Source organism: Hyla sarda, chromosome 7, assembly GCF_029499605.1.
Source record: "Hyla sarda isolate aHylSar1 chromosome 7, aHylSar1.hap1, whole genome shotgun sequence".
NCBI classification, from domain to species: Eukaryota; Metazoa; Chordata; class Amphibia; order Anura; family Hylidae; genus Hyla; species Hyla sarda.
The window spans coordinates 68,027,081-68,050,217 of NC_079195.1; the positions used below are offsets into that span (position 1 = coordinate 68,027,081).

At 39.4% G+C, this 23,137-nt stretch overlaps 1 protein-coding gene across 2 annotated transcripts; it reads left to right on the forward strand.

Moving 5' to 3' along the window:
• The first annotated feature begins 5,499 nt into the window (after positions 1–5,499).
• Positions 5,500–21,572, forward strand: LOC130282486 (C-type lectin domain family 4 member A-like). 2 transcript variants are annotated; one of them, XM_056530759.1, is made up of 6 exons: positions 5,500–5,610; positions 7,751–7,864; positions 9,785–9,910; positions 15,199–15,347; positions 20,649–20,761; positions 21,180–21,572. In XM_056530759.1, the coding sequence occupies exons 1-6, from the start codon at positions 5,523–5,525 to the stop codon at positions 21,310–21,312; spliced, it is 723 nt and encodes a 240-aa protein (XP_056386734.1). In that variant the 5' UTR covers positions 5,500–5,522; the 3' UTR covers positions 21,313–21,572. The 2 variants fall into 2 exon arrangements, with proteins under 2 accessions (XP_056386734.1, XP_056386736.1); XM_056530761.1 differs by having other exon boundaries at positions 9,797–9,910.
• Positions 21,573–23,137: the final 1,565 nt, after the last annotated feature.

The window sequence follows — 23,137 nt, forward strand, 5'->3', positions numbered from 1 at the left end:
ACATCTTCAATGGAAATTTCAAAATTCATCTTTTATTCTTAGAGATTGTGAGGCCCTATTTTCTCCTCATCTGCCACCAACTCCAGGCTGTGCCATTCAGACACTATATGGTCTCCTCATGCTTCAGCCAACTTCAAGCTGTGCCATTCAACCACTGCATGGTCTCCTCCTACTGATGCCACCTCCAGGCTCTGTCATTGTGCTGCCATGCGACATGGAACTCCTTGTTAGATTTGGTCCTTTGTAACCTCACGCCGGGGCCCGGGACACTAAAACTTGGGAGTTAAAAGTTCAATTTCAAAATTCTTAATTTAAATTTCAAAAGTCATACATTTCAATGTCTCCTCATGCTTCTGCCAACTCCAGACTGTGTTATTCAGGCAAAATATGGTATACTGATACTGCTGCTGGGCCTGGGTCTGGGAATAAAAATGTTGTTATGGTAGCACTAGCTACAATAAATCTTCGGTTTAAATTTCTGAATAAATCTTTTAATCTTATCGATTGTGAAGGCCTAGTGTCTACTCATGCTGCTACCAACTCCTGGCTGTGCTATTCAGCCACTTTATGGTCTCCTCATGCTACCAACACCTCCACGCAGTGTCATGCAGAAACTATATGGTCTCATCATGCTTCAGCCACCTTCAGGCTTTACCATTTAGACACTATATGGGCTCTTTATGCTTTCCCCACCTCAAGGCTGTGTCATTCAGCCAATATATTTTTTTCTTATGCTGCTGGGACTGGGATATTAACTCCAAATATGTTATGATAGCACTAGCTAACATAAATGCTTAATTGAGATTTATGAATCCCTCTTGGGTACTGCCTGCTCATGACTGCTCCTGTGTCTTTCAGGAACTACTTGGCTTACTGATGCTTCTGGACTTGGGCCTTACATTTTTGGATGTTTCGCACTGGCTAAATACATGCTTAATATAAATTTCCACATTGATCTTTTAATCTTAGGGGTTATGAAACCCTCTTGTGTACTGCTGATTCCTGCTCCTGACTGTGTGTTTCAGTAAATACTTGGCTTAATGATGCTTCTGGGCTTGGGCCTTACATTTTTGGATGTTTAGCAGTAGCTTACATACATGCTTAATTGAGATTTCAACATTGATCTTTCAATCTTAGGGGTTATGAAATCCTCTTGTGTACTGCTGAGGCCTTTTCCTGACTGTGTCTTTCAGGAATCCCTTGGCTTACTGATGTTGCTGGGCTTGGGCCTTAAAGGGGTACTGCGGTGCTTAGACCTCTTATCCCCTATCCAAAGGATAGGGGACAAGATGCCTGATCGCAGGAGTCCTGCCACTGGGGACCCCCGTGATCTTGCACGTGGCACCCCGTTTGTAATCAGTCCCCGGAGCGTGTTCACTCCGGGACTGATTACCGGTGACTACAGGGCGGGCAGCGTGTGACGTCACGCCCCCGCCCCCGTGTGATGTCACGTTCCGCCCCTCAATGCAAGCCTACGGGAGGGGGCGTGATAGCTGTCACACGCCGCCCGCCCTGTAGTCGCCGGTAATCAGTCCCGGAGCGAACAGGGGTGCCGCATGCAAGATCACGGGGGTCCCCAGCGGCGGGACTCCCGCGATCAGGCATCTTATCCCCTATCCTTTGGATAGGGGATAAGATGTCTAAGCACCGGAGTACCCCTTTAAATTTTTGGATGGTAGCACTAGCTAACATAAATCTTCAATAGAGATTTTAGCATTCATCTTTTAATCTTAGGGGGTTGTAATTTTTTCAAGACTGAGGCCTTTTGGCCGTCAACATCATATTTCCTGTGGAATTATCACATAAATCCAATGAAACATGTTGGAGCAATAGCAATGAACCATAACTAATTTAATGAATCGTTCATACTTTCATAATCAGGGGGCATTGAGAGGCAGCTCGATGCTCACCAGAATGGGTAATCAAAAAATTACATTTTCACATCAAATTACATTAAATATGACATAACAAATCTCTTTATCCTCTTCAATTTTGACACCTTATGGTCTCCCTGCTGCAACATAGATGCTCTGCAGCAGTGATTCTAATGGCAATGCCTGTAATCTGCATGTCAAAAGTGTTAACAGTATGATTTCACTAACCCAGCACACTTCCTATACGTGTTACAGCAAGGCAAAGTGTTCTTCACCCCTATTGGGGCTCTCTGTAGGCCAAAAATAGCTGTTTTTAATACAGTTTTGCCACAAATGTATTTGACCCGAAACAAACTTTTCGAAAAAATTCAGCGAATCGGCCAAATCAAATTTTTTTAAAGTATGCTTATCTCAAATTACTTTGTGTTTGAAATGTATTTTGTTCTTCGTAAAGTAAAACTAACATTATAGCTTTATTCTTTGGGTCAATAAGATTACAGCAGTACCAAGTATCTAAAGTTTTTTGTTTTTTTTATTTACTTTTTTAAAAATGTTCTGCTTTGGCATAATAGAAACACTTAAAAAATAGTTCCCTGTTGCAGCAGCTCAGTCTGTTTTGCTTTTCTTCCCCTACTCACCACATCTTTCATATGGAAGAAAGAAATATTAAAGTTTGCATCACGGGTGGGTGCCACTACTCTTTGACTTCAAGAATTCTTAAAAAAAAAAATAGAATTGCCACATTCCAAGACAGATAATGCTGTTCATTTAATTAATTAATTAATTTATTTATTTATTTTCATCTTTTTTCCAATGACAGTGTATGTGGTGGCTTGTTTTTTTCAGGTGAAAACTTGAGGTACATTATGATTATATTGCAAGTTATGTTTTATGACATTTATTATATTTATTTTTTACAACATCGTGGAAAAAGTTTTTTAATGTGAAAATGTATTTAGCATAAATACAATCATATCACACTTTTTGTGGAGAGATGCTATTCTGGAATATCTTATTGGAAATAGCCTTCTAAGACTACGTTCACACTGACGGCTGTTTTCGGCCATTATTTTAGGGTCGAGAAAATCCAGAGAAAAATAGTGCTCTGAAAATAACGGCAGCTATAGAATACAATGGAATCCATAAGGACCCGTTATTTGACGGTATGAGTTTGATGGCCAAATTTGCCAGCACATACCGGCAGTGTGAAAGGGGCCTGATGCAGTACCAACACGAGTTTATAAGGAATCTGTCCTGTCAGACTAATCTGATCAGGGTAAAATTTAAAGAATAATTTTGGCTACTGCATGCTCACCTTTGCTATTTTAGTACTGATGGTCCTTTGGTCTCCTGCTGGTCAATGTTTATATTGTAGCAATAATCAGTGCTGCACACATGACATTCGGCCTTCAATCATTATTTACAGTGATCACATGATGATCTTACAATGATGTGGAGGGGGTGCCCCAACTGAACTCTTGTACCACAGCCTATGAGCCTGTGGCTATGCCTCCCTCTGTCACCACTTGTAGCTTCTGGACCCTGATGCAAAATCTGCAACAGGGCCCCGATTTGCCAATTATAATACTGATATTTTATGGGGAAGATGTGTTTTGGGGCCCCCTTAGGCACCAGGGCCCTGGTGCATCTGCTACCTCTGTTACCTCTATAGCTACGCCCCTGCCAAAAGACATTTTCCAGTCTGAAAGCTTCCCAGCTGGTATTTTCTGTGGTACATATATTTTCTGTTATTTAGAATAAACTGTCTAACCACGTGTTGCATGTGTCATCAGGAAGTTCAACTGCACTCCAAGTTATTTATATCATTCACATCAAATTACATTAAATATGACATAACAAATCTCTTTATCCTCTTCAATTTTGACACCTTATGGTCTCCCTGCTGCAACATAGATGCTCTGCAGCAGTGATTCTAATGGCAATGCCTGTAATCTGCATGTCAAAAGTGTTAACAGTATGATTTCACTAACCCAGCACACTTCCTATACGTGTTACAGCAAGGCAAAGTGTTCTTCACCCCTATTGGGGCTCTCTGTAGGCCAAAAATAGCTGTTTTTAATACAGTTTTGCCACAAATGTATTTGACCCGAAACAAACTTTTCGAAAAAATTCAGCGAATCGGCCAAATCAAATTTTTTTAAAGTATGCTTATCTCAAATTACTTTGTGTTTGAAATGTATTTTGTTCTTCGTAAAGTAAAACTAACATTATAGCTTTATTCTTTGGGTCAATAAGATTACAGCAGTACCAAGTATCTAAAGTTTTTTGTTTTTTTTATTTACTTTTTTAAAAATGTTCTGCTTTGGCATAATAGAAACACTTAAAAAATAGTTCCCTGTTGCAGCAGCTCAGTCTGTTTTGCTTTTCTTCCCCTACTCACCACATCTTTCATATGGAAGAAAGAAATATTAAAGTTTGCATCACGGGTGGGTGCCACTACTCTTTGACTTCAAGAATTCTTAAAAAAAAAAATAGAATTGCCACATTCCAAGACAGATAATGCTGTTCATTTAATTAATTAATTAATTAATTAATTTATTTATTTTCATCTTTTTTCCAATGACAGTGTATGTGGTGGCTTGTTTTTTTCAGGTGAAAACTTGAGGTACATTATGATTATATTGCAAGTTATGTTTTATGACATTTATTATATTTATTTTTTACAACATCGTGGAAAAAGTTTTTTAATGTGAAAATGTATTTAGCATAAATACAATCATATCACACTTTTTGTGGAGAGATGCTATTCTGGAATATCTTATTGGAAATAGCCTTCTAAGACTACGTTCACACTGACGGCTGTTTTCGGCCATTATTTTAGGGTCGAGAAAATCCAGAGAAAAATAGTGCTCTGAAAATAACGGCAGCTATAGAATACAATGGAATCCATAAGGACCCGTTATTTGACGGTATGAGTTTGATGGCCAAATTTGCCAGCACATACCGGCAGTGTGAAAGGGGCCTGATGCAGTACCAACACGAGTTTATAAGGAATCTGTCCTGTCAGACTAATCTGATCAGGGTAAAATTTAAAGAATAATTTTGGCTACTGCATGCTCACCTTTGCTATTTTAGTACTGATGGTCCTTTGGTCTCCTGCTGGTCAATGTTTATATTGTAGCAATAATCAGTGCTGCACACATGACATTCGGCCTTCAATCATTATTTACAGTGATCACATGATGATCTTACAATGATGTGGAGGGGGTGCCCCAACTGAACTCTTGTACCACAGCCTATGAGCCTGTGGCTATGCCTCCCTCTGTCACCACTTGTAGCTTCTGGACCCTGATGCAAAATCTGCAACAGGGCCCCGATTTGCCAATTATAATACTGATATTTTATGGGGAAGATGTGTTTTGGGGCCCCCTTAGGCACCAGGGCCCTGGTGCATCTGCTACCTCTGTTACCTCTATAGCTACGCCCCTGCCAAAAGACATTTTCCAGTCTGAAAGCTTCCCAGCTGGTATTTTCTGTGGTACATATATTTTCTGTTATTTAGAATAAACTGTCTAACCACGTGTTGCATGTGTCATCAGGAAGTTCAACTGCACTCCAAGTTATTTATATCATTCACATATATCAAACCGTCTGACTATGAAGTCTACACTTTAGTTCCTTTCAACAATGGATGAAGAGGTAACATATGCTGACCTTAGGTTTCATGTTTCCAGCCACGTGTCCCCTAGCTGTACATTGGAGAAGAACACAGAAGGTAAGTGCCCCAAATCATGTAACAATACACTGCAAACAACATGAATATGCATTTATAATTATAGGAATCAGCTATCCGAGCACTGCACCTCCTCACCACAATACTGATTTGGAACTCTTAGGAGCAAATAATAACAGCACGAACACTAACAACAGAGGACCCTGTGTATAGACAAAACAGTCTATGGGATCCTTTTATTTCTCTATTTAATCTAAAGCTAGTCGTGTTGCCTATAACTCAGTTGGGATGTAACAATAGTTCTAAAACAGTTTACCCAAGATAAAAACTTTTGCAATATCATTGTTGCCTACTAGAAACAATGGTTCAGATTCATCAAAAATCTTCAAGAAAAAAACTGGTTTTCCCAAAGCAACCAATCATAGCTCAGCTTTCATTTTACCGGAGCTTGTGAAGATGTGAAAAGATGTGAAAGCAAAGCTGTAAGTGGTTGCTATGGGAAAACCAGATAGCTTTGGCTCAGTTCTGATAAATCTGATTTTTTTTTTTTGTGTAAACAATTGTAGTAGAGTAACACACACAATGACATATTCAAAAACTACTGTCATTTTTACAGCCATAATAATCATACTTTTTTTTTCCTCTTCACATTTCCAAGGTTTCTTGGGCTGCTTTGAAAATATGAAAATATGTGAGAGTTCATTTTCGTGCCATTTTTCTCTTTTCTCGTGCCAAAACTTTTTTTGCACCAAAACTGTTAATTTTGGGTTCATATTGTAAATCCTGCATTATTCTGGTTGAAGCATCTTGTGTAATATTCCATGATTACTAGTGCCCAGACAAGTGATAGCTCTGTGGATAAAACATGTCTAGGGGTTAAATGTGACTGTAGGTGCAGTGACCATGAAAAGAAAAAACATATATTTTTTAAATTAACATTTGACAATAATTAATATTTATATATCAATTATTGATTAACCCCCCCCCCCCAAAAAAAAAAAAAAAAATGAAAAAAATAAAATAAAACAAAAGAGAATAAATAAATAAAAAACAACAAGTTTTGTGATTTCTACACTGGCAAATAACTGGTGTGAAATTTTTGATGTAAAATGGACTCTCATCCTTTGAAAATAGCATGTAAAACATTAAACTTTACATAACCATGCCCACTTTTGCAAAACTGGCAATGTAAACCTTAAACCTGAATTTGTCATGGGAACTTTTTGCGCCAAACTATTGGTGCAGGAACATCAACTATTTGTGGCGAAAATTTTGGAATATATCCCCCACAGTGTCTAACAAGTGTATTGAATTCTGTAAAAGTTGTCATTCACTGTGCATCATATTGACCAATTTGGAACACTTTGCATACAATTGTCATACATTTATGCATTTTGCAGCTGATATTTTGCTATATTATGTCTGTTGTTTAGAGTTGGTTCCTAGATTATGGTCCAGTTTTATCAATTTGCCTTAAACCAGAACTGTCCAGATTTTCCCATAACAACCAATCACAGCTCAGCTTTCATATCTTAATGAGCTCTGGTAAAATGAAGCCTGAGCTGGGATTGGTTGCTGGGGGCAAAACTGGACTCTTTTGGTTTTGGGCAGAACAATTCTGGGCCATAGACCACATTTGAGATACTATAAACAGAGGTGTCACCTGAAGCTATTGAACCCCAATGCAAAATCTGCACCACACCCGCTTTATATATAATGATGTCTCCTTATGTTCTAGAGGAGATTTAAACCTCATTAGGCACCAGGGCCCACATGCCAATGCAATTTAAATCCCCCATAGCCACTTGCTACAGGCTACTTGTAAAACAGGGCTAACATGTTTCATGTGATATTGTGGAGGTAAGTCCAGTCTTCTACAGCTTCTCACTCTGCAACGCCAGTGCTCTGTGGTCACTGAATGGAGATGCCATGAACAGACGTATCTTGAGGATGAATGAACCATGGCATTAGAATGCTGAGTGATGGGAACCTAAAATGCATTTGACATTCCCATTTGTAATCATGTATTCTCACATCCTCTCCTAAATCATTTTCATCTTAATTTATATGCTACAAAGGGTTACATTTATAGTGAATAGTGTCTTGGGCATGTGACATGAAATTGCTCTATTAGATTATACGTAAATCACTATGATTCATTTCTTTTTTTACTTCCTTACAGTTGCTTCCTCTGAACATAATAATAGACGGTGCAGATGTCAGAAGAAAACATACATTATAATAGGGATACTGGTCGGCTTCCTTCTTCTTGCTTTGATAGCAGTGACTATTTTGTGTAAGTCCTGGTAAAAGTCTAACTCAGTTAAAATACCTCTAACAACGCAAAAAACATTTACTAAGGATCTCTATGGATGAGACAAACCAAACCAAAACATGAGATGAGGCCGGGGCATATACCTAGCTGGACTGTTTAAAGGCCACTGTGTAACTAAAGTACTAGACAGATTAACAAACTAGCTGCTAAGTCTTAAATGTTATATGTCTTGGTGATAATTAAAGTATAGAATTTCTAAATATACAAGGCCATTTTTTACAAAGCTGCAACATGTAATAGCATCCTCACTGGGAAAGTTTTGGACTCACAGGTGATGCCTTCCCTGCAGTTATTCTCTTTCCTTCTCTATGTTACTCAGCCATGATGATTTCCTCCAGCCACAACTCATTTCTGCAGATCTGCTTAAAAAATGTAAGGCTTCCCACTTTTTGAGAACCCCCAGCAACTCTCTACAAACTCCTCAACAGTGTCCTTAAATGGTAATAATCCCCCTTTAGTTTCCCCACATTAATAGTTTCTCTTTTGTGCTTGCTACATAGAATTTAGAAAAGCCCCCTTTGTGCCCCTATACAGAAGGAAGGTAGACTCCACACTGCATAGAAAAATAGGCTAAGGTCTTATTATTGGTCCCTTTGATGCAAAAATCCCCATGCATTAGGCAGGTCATCTTTCTTCCTTGCAGTATGTTTCCCCATGTTAGGTTACAAGATTCTCCCTTTACCTAATTATGCTCCCTTTTTCTCAAAATCTTGCCCTATTAGGTAGGTAACCTGGCACATTAATTAGATAGGAAAGCCCCCATATTAGGTAGATAAGCAGACTGCCCCATTGGGCAGATGAACAGAGCACCCCCTAATATGAGGATTAGCAGACCCACTCGTCTCATTATATAGATAGGGAGATTACTCCATTACATAGATAGAACCCCCCCCCCCCCAATAGACAGATAGACAGGGCACCCCCCAATATGTAGATAGGCAAACTCCCCCTTTAGGCAGAATAACAGAGTATCCCCTAAAATGTAGATAGGCAGACCCACTCCTATAATTAAATAGATAGGCAGATTACTCCCATTATGTAGATAGAAAAAGCACCTCCAATTAGACAGCAGGTGACCCTTTTTCTCTCATTATGTAGATTGGCAAATCCCCTCCTCTCAATATGTAGATAGACAGACCACCCCTTATTATATTGATAGGCATAAAACCCTCATTATCAAGACAGACAGCTTACCCTTCGGGAGACCAATCGTCTTTGTGCCACAAAAAAAAAAAAAAACATGTTACTTACCTCAATTCCTGGGTCTTCTCCCTCTGGTGTAGCAGCATGATGATGGATGGCATCACACTGCTGAACCATGATGTGGCCTTCAAAAGTAAGTGATGGTAAAGGGTCTTCCTCACTGCCCTGTATGTTACAACTACATTCAGATGTATGTGGCGCTCTTGTGGGGTTCTTCAGGGATATGTTCCCTGGATTTCCTGGATTGAGGTGAATGCTGTTCCCTGCCCCGTTTACTTTAGGTGGGACAGGGAACTGATAGTTCCCTGCTTCACCAGCATTTTCAACTTAATCTGTAATGTTCACATTTATGTTGATGCAGATGAGCCCCACTAGAGCTTAGCTGCAATATCAGGCAGTGTCCATGGAGAGAGGCAATGATCTAGGAATAAGGTACTTGTTACTACATCATTGTAAATTTTGCAGGTACGGTATGAAGGGACCAAACTACAATGGAGCTCCTTATGGTTTCCAAAATGGTTTTGCTTTTACAAATACACTAAACATACAACATACATTTACTATGACCATGATACTACATGAACGTATTTGCATATTTTTTTGCATATGTATTTGCCATGCATTTTCAAGGCTTTTGTTGCTGGAAAAAATGCATATTACTGAGGTTTGTAAAAACAGTTTCCTTTAAAGTATTGCAGGCATCTGAAAAACAAAATTATTACCGGGGTAGAATTCAGAGCATCTTACACACACTGGAAAATGTGAAAAATGACCTGTGCATAAACAATGAAGGGGAGCAAAAAGGTAAATCTTGTGTGATTCTACTGTACAAGTTATCATTGCTTATGCTTCACAGAGGGCTGTAGTTAGAGTTAATGCTGCCCGCCACTCTTTTAGTGCATATGTCTCCTATTAGGGAGTAATACTAAAGTTGGTCATACACTTTAGCTGTCAGCCAATGCATGGGCAGATACCAAGTGCACAGGGCTTTGTCATTAGGCATTCCTGGACCCGTCTGTCAGCAGTGGGTAGCAGTGTTGTGAGTACATTCACTATTACACAGGAAGATGAACAGCCAATTATTATTTTGCATGACAAAATAACAAGATCAACAAAAATTGTGTAGCTCACTCAGCCAGGGCTGACTCGAAGTTAACTGGGTAGGTCTATACCCCACAGACCTAAAGGTATATATAGAAAAAGGATGTATAACAACAAGTGTATACAAGAACCAGCCCTCTAGAGCCAGTAGAAATAAGAAATGAGAAAATAGGAAAGAAAAATAGAAAAGAGATGAAAATGGATGAAATGAAAAATAAAAAAAATTCTAAAAATGATAAAAATAATACTGTAGTGAATTAAAAGATGGAAATTAGATATATATTCCTTAATAGTCCCGAATCAAAGTTGGAAACATAAAAAAGATATAACACATTTATTCATAATGTAATATACATCAGTGCAGGGCCCTTGCACGAGATGTATTACAACTGTTAAAAAACATATACTAATAAAAAATATATAAAATTATGATATGCAAAATTATATATCACAATCAGCCACCTTTAAATGAATGTCAATTTGCTAAAGAAATGGTCTATGATAAAGTGATGTCCGTGCAGCAGGTAATGATATATAGAGTGCCAGACTTGTTCACAATGTTTTAAAGGAGTTTCCGTAAACGCTGTACATACAGTGTGGTACCTGTAGTCCGCAACGGGATGTAGTTCACGCTGTCCTGCGGTAATGATGGCGCTCGGAGCTGGCACAGAGCTGCCTCCGGCCCAGAGGTGGTTGCTCCAGCGGTCCCGCTTTATTTTTCATTTCATCCATTTTCATCTCTTTTCTATTTTTCTTTCCTATTTTCTCATTTCTTATTTCTACTGGCTCTAGAGGACTGGTTCTTGTATACACTTGTTGTTATACATCCTTTTTCAAAATAACAAGATCGGTTGACAAATGAGTGTTTGCTTGTCCGTTGGCTTATTACTGGTCCTATTATACAGGGCGATATCTGTCTGTTCAACCAATAATCTTTCCATGTAATGGGTATTACTTAGGGTCAGGTCTGCTCATTAAAGGGGTACTCACTGGAAAAAAAATTTTTTATAAATCAACTGGTGCCAGAAAGTTAAACAGATATGTAAATTAATTCTATAAAAAAAAATCTTAATCCTTCCAGTACTTACCAGCTGCTCTTATGATCCACAGGAAGTTCTTTTCTTTTTGAACTTTCTTTCTGCCTGACCACAGAGCTCTCTGCTGACAGCAGCAGATAAATACTGGAAGGATTAAAAAATTTTTATAGAAGTAATTTACAAATCTGTTTAACTTTCTGGCACCAGTTGATTAAAAAAGAAAATGTTTTCCAGTGGAGTACCCCTTTAAGGATCTATGTAAGGTCTGTAGCTTCCTTCGATTATAGACCCACACCACTAAAGTTCAGACCTGAAAGCATCTAGACCAGTCCTGTCTGAATTTAACAATAATCCTCTTCCCACTATCAATCCAGTTAAAGAGGTACTGCAGAGGGGAAAAAAAAGGTTTCTAATTTAATTAGTGCAAAAAGTGAAACAGATTTGTAAATTTATTCTATTTAAAAATATTTCTGTATCTTCCAGTACTTATCAGCTGCTGTATGCTTCAGAGGCAGTTGTGTAGTACTTTCCAGTCTGACCACAGTACTCTCTGCTGCCACCTCTGTCCATGTCAGGAGCAAATCTCCATAGCAAATCTCTCCTGTTCTGGACAGTTCCTGGCATGGACAGAGGTGGCAGCAGAGAGCACAGTCTCAGACTGGAAATAACTACACAACTTCCTCTGGAGCATACAGAATTTACTCACCATTATAATTGTAAACTGTGCTAATACCATGACACATATCTATATGCAGTTTGAAATCTTTAGGAAAAGGTTGGGTTTTAGGAAAGCTTTGTCTGCTGGACACTGAAAAATGATTTGTTCTTGCCCTGGGTTTTCATTGTGTGGTGCCACAGGTGGAATGTGGGGGAAATGTACAGTTCATGACGCCAGAGCAATGTTAAACTACAAGTTCCTAGGATAAGCTAGCTGCTCATGGGCCAAATCTGGGGAAAATGATGACACAGATGCAAGGTTAACTATCTTTTGGATAACTATCTTTTACTGAGACAGGAATTGTTAAATATGTCACAGTACAGACTTTAGTGTAGAGGGAAGAGTAGAGGGACCTAGGGAAGCCTATCCCCTTGCTCCCTTGCTGGGATTTGTAGTTGCTGAGTCTGCTGATTTGAGATTAAATAGCAGCCCACACTGACTTGAAGTTTTTAGCTTGACTGACTGTCTGACTGAAGAAAATGTTTTCCCCAGAGCTATGTGCTTACCGCTAGGCTTTGAGTTTCACTTGAGTGATGGGACTTCCCGAGATTGGTGTGACTGCAGGCTCTAGCTTCTCCACACACTTCTACTTATAGTACCTCACAGGGTGTCACGGTACTGTCACGCCCCCTTCCCATAGACTTTGGTAGAGGGGGCGGACGTGACGTCACGCCCGGCGGCCGCGAACACGGAAGCCCGCACATAGCGTTCGGAGTAATGAACTTCCGGACGCTGTGAGCGGAGCTCCGAAAGGCCGGGCAGTGCGCAACCCCTTTAAGAGGTGTCTTCTGGGTACCCCATTGGGGTGTCAGGGTCACCTGGTCCATTCTGCCACAATCCCTTAAGAAGACAGTACTGGGCCCAGCACATAGACAGCAGGGATGCCCGAGGCAGTCTTTATCCCACAGTACAACATCCTGTGCTAGGACATTGCAATTGAAAATGGGAATGCCCAGAATCCTCCAATCCTCCTGTGAAGTTCTCAGTAAACTTGAGTGAAGCTTCTGGGCTTATTACTGAACAATATAGAGTCTGCAACTGGAGAAGACTGGGTCAGAGATTTAAGAAATCTGCATGAAGCTGCTGTTGGAAATCTGACTATTAGGATGCAGTTTTTTTTTTCCTAATGCCCAGATGGGCACACATTTTTTTCAGTTTTATTACAAGCATCATATGCTGAGCACTAACTGCACAACTTTACTGTCACTGTTTACTTAAGATGAAACAAAGCCAATTTTAGACTTGTAAATCCGTGGAGGCTGCAAAGTATCACTGCCAACCACACCCCAGCACACAGTTTGCAACAATGGCAGGCTACTTGCTCAGTCCTGGGGTGAAAAGGTGGAATATAAAATACATTTTTATAATAATACAGTTTTATTTGCTAGTAACCTGTTTAAACCGTTTGCAACCATGACTTCAATTTAAATTTAAATATTTACATAATCATGCCATTTATTTGCATGTATTGTGAAAACCAAACAGCTCTTCTACTTTCAACCTCTTCAGACAGTTCTTTTGGCTGGCATCCCTGAAAATAATGAATTTTATTTCCATAATTTATTGCAACTGATGTTTCCCATCCTGTGGCTTCCAAGCTTTTGCAACACCACAACTCTCATCATGCCCTGCAGTTTTGCAACAGCTGTAAAGCCACAAGTTGGGGAGCACTCTTATATTGTATTGTGTTGTTCAGCCAACAGCTATCTCTCCCCATATACATAAATGTTCAGCACAGCTAAATGTTCATGAGTTGTGAACGGCAAAAGGATGGGTAGGCCGCCACTGCTTATTTTTTTGGAGAACAAAATGGTCAGGAAGTTGAAATCCAACATGCTTAAATGGGCACTGTCACCAACTTTATTTTTTGATATGTTGTAGTACTTATGTACTACAACATATCTCTAATATACTTTTATTATTATTTTTTTCATTAAAAAGGTTTAATTTACATTTAAAAACCGGCTACTGAAAAAGGACTGATTTTGGAGTGGCAATCAGTCCTTTTTCAGTTAGGCTGCGCTCGCTCCCTGCCTGTCAATCAGACAGGCGGGAGCGAGTGCATTGGCTCCCCGGCCACTGGCTGGGAGGCCACTCCTCCAGCACATCGCCGCCGCCTCGTTGCCGCCGTTGTTCCTGCGCGCCCGCTGCCGGACTCTGCAGTAACTGCAAGTGTAATGAGGGAACCGGGTAGGCGGGGCGGGGGGGGGGGGAGGGAACGGGCTAGTGCCGTAGCGGGGGGGGGGGGAACGGGCTAGCAAAAAAAAAAATAGGATGGTGGGAGCTACCCTTTAACCCTTTTCTCTTTAGACATCATCTGTTGGGGGAGAATGTTGAGACCCCTATACGTATTAGAGAGATAATTGAACCCAAACATGATGGGTTTGGGAAACTTTTGACTGAGGTATATAGGAACATAAAAAAATATGTTCAGTGCTAAGAAATGTATCCCTTATCCACCGAATAGGGGATAAATGTATGATCATGGGGGCTCTGACCTCCAGGGCCCCCACAATCTCCCAACGGGACCCTGGCTCGGCTCTGGCTCTGCGCTGCTAGAGCATGTTTCGTACCCATCATGTCAGCTGGTCGAAACACGACCCATCCATTCATCTCTATGGGAGAGACGGAGACTCAGGAACTCTGTGTCCCCGGCTTCTCCCATACAGATGAATGGAGGGAGCGTGTTTGTACCAGTTGACCTGCTGAGTGCAAAATGTCACACACAGCAGCTCAGCCGATAGTATATATATTTCTTAGCACTGGACATCTTCTTTAAATGCTCAGCTAAGCTTATAGATATGTGTTCACAGACAAACTAATTGATTGTTATAATTAAAATTTAGCAGAATTATAAAAAAAAAACTGCTTTAGGCTATAACGCAAATTATTGCTTAGTAGAAAATGTTTATTGTTTGTAAATTGTAAAATTAAAGGAGTTCTGTAGTGAAACGTAACTTATCCTATCCAAAGGGGATCCGCACACAGCGGAAGCCGACACACCCCCTCCATGTATCCCATAGAGCCATAGAGATACATGGAGGGGGGTGTCAGCCGTGGTTTCCGTGGGGGTCGGAATGGCCTCTTCCTGCTGACTGCCGTACTGGGGACTGCCGGGGATAGGGGAGAAGTTATGTTTCACTGCACAACTCCTTTAAGAAATATGTAAAATGCCTTAAATACAATATAGTGTTTTTTCCATACATAGAAGTTTAATTTCAGTCTTCTCAATTTAGACTCCTGTCTGATTTGCCCAATGAACTGGGTTCTAATACAGAAGAAATGCTACTATATGCCTGATCACATGCTGTCATGGCAAGAATCTCAGAGGTTTTGCTTATCTCAAAACTCCAGTCTTTTCATGCCAAAAACATTAGAAGAAAGGGTAAGAAAAAAAAAATACTTTCATTGCTTTACAGCTAATCAAGTAAAAAACACAAAATAGATGCCAGAGATTTCCTTCCTCTCACTGAATGGAAACCTTAACTTTTTTTAGTACAATGAAAAGAAAAGGAAGGGAAATCAACACAATGAGCATTTATTTAAAAAAAATGTGTGGTATATCAAAGTGATTTTTGGGCATTCCAGGATTTTTTGGATTTTTTTTTCTTATACAGTGTAACATAGGCTATATATCCCTTTTGGGCAGGGAAGAGTGAAGCCCTAAACTCACTAGCTCCCACTTGCCCTTCTTTCTTATGTACCAGCCCTAGTCGAAGGGTCCACAACCACGAGTCAGAGAGTGGAGGCAATAGGTCAAATATGCCAGAAGTTCAAGATACAATACAAACACTAGCTAGGAGTAAGAGCTCTTTCACTGGCAAGATAAAGGAGCAGACTGCCAGCTTAAATAGGAGCCAGACCAGGTGCTCTCATCAGGGTCAGTTACCAGTCCAGGTAGCTGGGCATAACCCAAGACAAAAAAACAAAACAGAGATACATTATTATTACAGAATAATGTAGAACTTCTTGTGTATGAATTTTTTTCTACCTTTTTGCTGATGTGGCAGGCATAGGAGAGGGTCCATTTTGGTTTACAATTGAACAATGATGAGGGTTCTGTTATGCAGCCTAACTTTCCCATTAATTATTTGGCTTTGACTGGGGAGTCTGATTATTGCGTCTGGTCATCACATCAGTCTGCTTCAAGATGAGTTGGTTTCAACCCAGGTGAGTTGGTGTCAGTTCACACTGTGCATTTCTGAAGCATTATCTCACCTAGTTTTTACTTGTTTTTTGTCCTGCGTTTTTTCGGGCATTTTTTCATTTGTGTGGAAATTGCACCTTGACAGTTTTTTTTGGTACCCAAAATTTGTTGGGTCCAAAAAAAAAAACAAAAAATTAAAGAGGATGCAGTAGTGATGGAAAAAAATATGTATTTAACGAAAATTATATTTTTTATAACAAAATTTTAATAAATTTTTAATAAAGTGTGTGTGTTTCAATTTTTTTCTAAATTTTTAAAAAATTTCTAGGCAGTACTACTACTCCGAGCATGGAACAGACTGTTTCATGATGGGAGTAGTAGTACCTGTACTAATAGACATATCGCCCCATAATATCCATAATATAGCAGAGATGTGCAGCGGCTCCATACAGCGCTCGCATCTCTGCACTGTACTACGGCCAGTGATGTGAATAGAACATCACTCATTCCTATTTTCTGCCCAGAGTGGGGATTGGCCAGATGGTTGCAGCCAATCACCGCTCTCTGAGGGAAATATGAATGAGTGAGTGGCCTTCCCGAGTATAGTGCAGAGATGCGACCGCAGGAGAAAGCCGCTCCATCTCTACAATAGACAGTACGATCGCATCGGGTCAGTAGTGATCTGTTCTTACCTGCAGGTACTACTACTCCCAACATGGAGAACACTCTGCTCCATGCTGGTAGCTGGAGTACCTGCATTAATAGACAGATCGCAGCGAGTGTAACTTCTGACACCCGCTGTAATCTGTCTGTTAATGCAGGTACTACAGCTCCCAGCATAGAGCAGAGTGTACTCCATGTTTGGAGTAGTAGCACCTGCAGTTAAGGAAAGATTACAGCGGGTATCACTCCTGACACCCACTGTGATCCTCCTGTATAATGTATAGATGTGGTGGACGCTCTTCTATGGTCCATGGTCCCCTGCACTGATATGTATATACACATATTCCTATTTCCCACAGAAAGCTGTGATTGGCTTGAACCATCTGGCCAGTCACAGCTCTCTGTGGAAAATATGAATAGGTGTATATATACGGCAGTGCAGGGCACCATAGAAGAGCGGCTGGCCGCATCTATACATTATACAGGAGGATCGCAACAGGCGATCTGTCTATTAGTACAGGTACTACTACTCCCATCATGGAACAGTTTGCTGAAAGCTGGTAGTAGTAGTACTGCCTAGAAAAAAATAAAAAAAATAAAGAAAACAAGGGAAAACAGACACACACACACACACTACATTTTTATTATTGTCGGCTACATTTTTAGATCCCTGCCCGGCCACATAAATTGATCCCTGTTTTAAAAATTTATAAAAATGTTGTTATAAAAAAGATACATTTCGTTAGATCAAATTTTTTCCTTCACTCCAATATCTTTCTTTTACATTTTTTTATGGTACCCTACGAAATTTTATTAAAAAAGGTATCTCCATCATTTTTTTGGATCGCTAAAGTCCAAAAAAGAATAAAAAAATGCCAAAGTTAAAACCTACATATCGTTTTTCTTGGTGTTTTTTCACTCCCATATACTTCTATGGGACAAAAATGCCACGATTTTGACTAAAAAATTGCCGGTGGCTCAAAATGCTGCGATTTTGGAAAACCGCAAAGGAGCTGAAAAATGGCAAAAAAGAGTTAAATAGCGTGAAAAGGATAAAAAAATAAATAAAAAAACGACAAAGTGAAAAACACCAAGTGGAATAAGAATTTTGCGATTTCTCGTTGATTTACAGCTAACATCTGGCCGCAATTTTTTTGGGCCGAAAAAACGCCATGCGGCAGAATTGGCGTTTTTCTTGACGTTTAAAAAAAAAAAAAAAAATTTAGCCTCAGAGTGTGTTTTTAAAGAGAAACATTGACATAAGAAGAAATTGATTTGACCTACAATTACAATTTAAGGTGTTTTATGAAGATTTGAAATCTTTAGGCTGGGTTATTACGTTAAATTGTTACTGCATTTTTGTACACATTTTTACAGCACTTTTGCTGGTTTTGCAACAAATTTTCTAACATTGTGGTAAAAATGACACTTTTTACCATATTTTGAAAAATTGTGGTACAATCTTAATGTTTGCCATAATTTTTGAAAAATCACAGCAAAAAAACTGAAAAAAAACTTGTAGAAATGCAAAATCTGAACACTGACTCAGGGAAGGTGTGTTACTACTATACATCCTGATCCCAAAGAATAAGCAGATGGAGCTGGGAGGTAGTAGTCCACCGGAAGTCAGAGTCTGACATACTGTTGTTACCATTAGGCACTTATAAGAGGCCTAATGCTCAGGATGTGTGTAAAACGTAACTTTTACTAGGTACAATTAAAGGGGTATTCCAGGATTTTTTTCCATTGACTATGCTACAGGGGCTGTAAAGTTAGTGTAATTCATAATATAGTGTCTGTACCTGTGTGTGACGGTTTTCTCACAATTCTTATGTGATTTTCACCCCACTATTTATTTTTAACCGCATACAAAATGACTGTTGTCTCGGATTTTTCCCAGCTTGCAATGCGGCCGAGACCTGACCTCACTAGTCAGCTGATGACAAGGAGCCTGTCTGCTTCAATGGGTGGAGCGATCGCTTGGTGGGAGAGAGATCAATCTGCAACTAATGCAACAGCTGTAGGCACCCTGATTGAAAACCACAGGTCTTTGAATGGATGCAGCTCATTTATGTTTCAATGGGTTGGGTGGCTGATGTGTGGGAGGGAGGAAAATGGAATTGTGGGATTTGTAGTCAAAAAAAGAAAAGTCAAACAGGAAATACAAGTTCACAAAAAGCTAGCCACAGTATTATGGTAATCTTACAAAATACCTATTTAGCCCCAAGACAAGTGCAAATCCTTCCTAATCATGTCCATTACTGCCTGCCAGGTACGTACTAAAATCACCTTATTGTGGATAACCCCTTTAAGATAACAATACAAGTAATAAATGTGCCCAAGTGCCACAAAATAACTCAAATATCAAATTTCGCTCCAAAAATGTACTAGGCACTCACTAGGTCCTGCAGGGCCCAGCCAGCCCAGTGGTGCCACACCTCCAGGGTATGATTACAGCCTTTGAAACTGTACGAGTCAATGGATCCCCTTCGGTGTCAAAAAATACCTCCAATGCGTTTCTACCATTGGATATTAAGGTGGCGTCATCAGGGGATGTACATGCAATTAATAATATAGGACCAACACAGAATAAAATGAAAATATCTTAGTCAGGTTGAGGGTGGTGACCGACAGGACCTGTAAAGAAAGTCTGTCCCTACATATCCTGTAAAGGAAAATCAATGCAGATTAGACTTAAAATAATATGCCAGTTTTGAAAAGCCGAGATTAGACACCTGCAAACATGTAGGGAGTCGGAGTTGTCCTGCTCTCTCGCTGAATGTAGCAAGGTTCCGGCGTCTGGCAGCATTGGAGGCATTTTTTGACACCAAAGGTGATCCATTGACTCCTACTGTTACAAAGGCCGTAGTCATACCCTGGAGGTGTGGCACCACTGGGCTGACTGTGCCCTGCAGAACCTAGCAACTGCCTAGTACTTGAACATATTTGGACCTCAATTTGATATTTGAGTTATTTTGTGTCACTTGGGCACATTTATTATTTGTATTGTTATCTTAATTGCACCTAGTAAAAGTTAAGTTTTACACACATCCTGAGCATCAGGCCTCCCATAAGTTTTTGATTGGATGCTGGATGCAATTGTTACAATTGTGGGTTTACGTACTGCCTCCTAGAAAATACTTAAATTTTTTGTAAAACTATTAGACACTTGAAAATTTGTAGAGTCAGACTTAGGCTATGCTCAAACGGCAGAAATTCCCCATTGATGCGCAAATTCAACGGCCGCATTAATTTGGCCGCTATTCTGCATCTTTCAGTCATATGCAGAATTTCTATAGAATTCATGTGGACTTTACACATGAATTCTGCATGAAAACACAGTGCATGTAAAAGAAGTGCCTGTGTTCATTCCAAAAGTTAAATTTGACGTGAATTTTGCCTACCAAACTCAAATCCGCATTTTGCAGAGAAAAAAAAAATTTCACTTTAATGGGCTTCGGCAGCTGATTTCCGCAACAATATAAGACATGACTTATATTTTTGTAGAATTTTAGCTGCGGAACATCGGCAACGAAAGTTCTGCTGTGTAAGTGGGACTGTAGAATGCCATTTTACTTGATAAGCACATGCAGAATTAACCTTAGAGTTAGCATAATAATACACATGGATGCAGCTGAACTAATGGTGGTAAGTGTGTGTGATATGGGCAAATAAAAGAAAAGAAAAATCCAGAATGCGTCTTTAAATGACCATCCATACAATAGCACCAAATTCTGAAGTTTAGAAAAGAGCTCTTTTTGGTTAATCTACTTTCTTGCAGCTATGCCTCTTTCAGTCATTGTAATTAGATATACGTTTAGATATTGATGTATAAAATATGATATTAATACATATTTCCAAATCATTTATTTATAGGATTTTATTATTTGTAATTTCCGGCGATGGATTCAATCCCAGTTATGGATAGGTCTTACATGTTCCTTACAATCAAATGGGAAGTGGTTGTGGCTAGATAATACAACATACAAGTAAGTCAACATCATCCACATGTTTCTTATATTCACAACCATTAGTTTAGGACTGCTCTTTGTCCCATGAAGCTGACTATTCGTTATTAATATTTGCCCAGCTAAGTGTCTAACTTTGAAGAGAATTTTTTTTTTTAGGTCTGATAAACTATATATACCGTAGTTAAAGTTCTTAATGCAACCATGAATCTCAGCTGATAAATGCAAAATGTATTCATTATCAAATACTAACTATACAAAAACAAAAAATAATTAATTTATTTATTTAATTTATTCATTAATTATTTATTTAAATAATTTACTTATTTTACTAAGAAGCTTATGAAGGTATTTTTCATTACTCTGTAGTGTAGATTTCATGCAAATCATTGACAATATATATTTTTATTTTATGATGATGACATTTTGTTTTTTGCAGCGTGTACAGTTCCCAGTGCAGAGAACTAAGATGCGCCTCTTTTGACTACAGTGTATATTTGTACCCATCATGCGGCACTCAGCTGAACTTGATTTGTCAAAGATTGCCTGTAAATCTTCCTGATATAAGTTAAAACAGCAAGAGACCAATGAATGTTCTGGATCACTGTAAAGTATGCCATTACATTTTCCGGATGAAAGGATTTATATGTTATTTTTTTCTTAAAAGAAAAATTAAGCAACTTCCTAAATGATCCACTTTAAAAATGTTCTAGCGTTTTGTGGCAATAGAGATTGTAAAACTTCTTTACATAGCTGGCAGCGATGCTGCTTCTAACAGATTTCTCTTCTGCAGCTCATCAGTCTGTTAAACAAATAGCCAATAAACCTTTATGAAAACTTTACAGAACAGCACAAACCGTCTGTGACCAGGATAGAAGGAGGATACACAGGTCAGAGTTTCTAGATTTAGACAATGGATCCTCAGACAAGGATAATTGCTCGGCTGGCAATTTTATTAAACAGTTTTAATTACTAGTCTCCTCATCAAAAGTAAAGATGCAACTCCCGAATGCTTACCTTGGCACAGTTTCAAAGAAAATATATACAGAATGTCAGGTGTTCAGATCCCTGAGAATAATTGTGAGACGGGGAACATGCTTGATGTCACCTGTCCCACAGGAAAGGAAATGTGATGGTCTAGATTCTGTTAAAATGGCAAATCTGTACAGAAAATAAAGGAGCAGCGACAGAGCAGTGGTTGACACACCCCTTCCATGCGACTCCATAGGAAAGACAGAGATATATAGCGACTCTCCTATAGAGATGCACTGAGGGGGGCAGTAGTCTCTCCATGCATGAGGAAAGCCAGGGTGCCAGGAAGGAGATCTTGGGGGTTCCAAGAATCAGGCCCCCAGCGATCAGATACTTATCTCCTATCCTGCAGAAAGGGGATAAGAAGTTCAGTACAGAAGTTCCTATTTAAATAATGGAGGCCAATACATTATTTGCAATGCCATGCCATACTTTTTTAATTTCACTTGATTGGACACAGTTTCATCCTAGTTGCGGTTGTGAGAGCAGCTTGACCATATGGTGTGTAAAAAGTGCCCAACAAAGTGCCTAATAAGCTGATTGAAGCATGAGGGAAGTTTCTTGAAGGGGTTATCCACTATAAGGTGATTTTAGTATGTACCTGGCAGACAGGAATGGACATGCTTAGGAAGGATCTGTGCGTGTCTTAGGGCTAAATGGCTACGTTGTGAGATTACCATAACACTTTGGCTATCATTTTGTGAACTGGATATTACCTGTTGAAGCTTGTTGTCTCAAACTACACATCCCATAGTTCCTTTTTTCTAAGTGTGAGGCCACTTTCCTCCCTCACACATATCAGCCACACCATCCTTTGAAACACAAATGAGCTGCATTTTCAAATCAACTGGTAGCAGAAATATTTAAAGAGATGTTTACCTTACTTCTATTTAAAAATATTAACCCTTTCAGTACTTATCAGCTGCTGTATGCTCCAGATGTAGTTGTTTAGTTCTTTCCAGTTTGACCACAGTGATCGCTGGCATTTTTGTCCATGTCAGGAACTGTCGAGAACATGAACAAATCCCCATAGCAAACCTCTCCTACTCTGGACAGTTCCTGACATGGAAAGAGGTGTCAACAGAGAGCACTGTGGTCAGACTGAAAAAAACTAGACAACTTCATCTGGAGCATACAGCAGCTGATAAGTACTGGAAGAAATAAGATTTTCCAATAGAAGTAATTTACAAATCTGGAAAAAATAGGAAAAAGGCCAGGAAGTGGAAGCATAAAAAACTTGACTTTATTTAGGAATCCTCCATTAAAAAACCTTCAGGTGGCAGGCAAACATGGACATGTAAAAAAATTCAAAAATAGCACATATAGAAAGGGTCCCAAGCAGTAGCTGACGCGTTTCCGATCTAT

Excerpts from the sequence above, each read along its gene's own strand:
- LOC130282486 (XM_056530759.1), top strand. The coding sequence starts at position 5,523 with ATGGATGAAGAGGTAACATATGCTGACCTTAGGTTTCATGTTTCCAGC. Across the intron at positions 9,911-15,198 it reads CAATGAAGGGGAGCAAAAAG|ACTCCTGTCTGATTTGCCCA; the intron begins GTAAATCTTGTG and ends TTCTCAATTTAG. Across the intron at positions 20,762-21,179 it reads CTAGATAATACAACATACAA|CGTGTACAGTTCCCAGTGCA; the intron begins GTAAGTCAACAT and ends TGTTTTTTGCAG.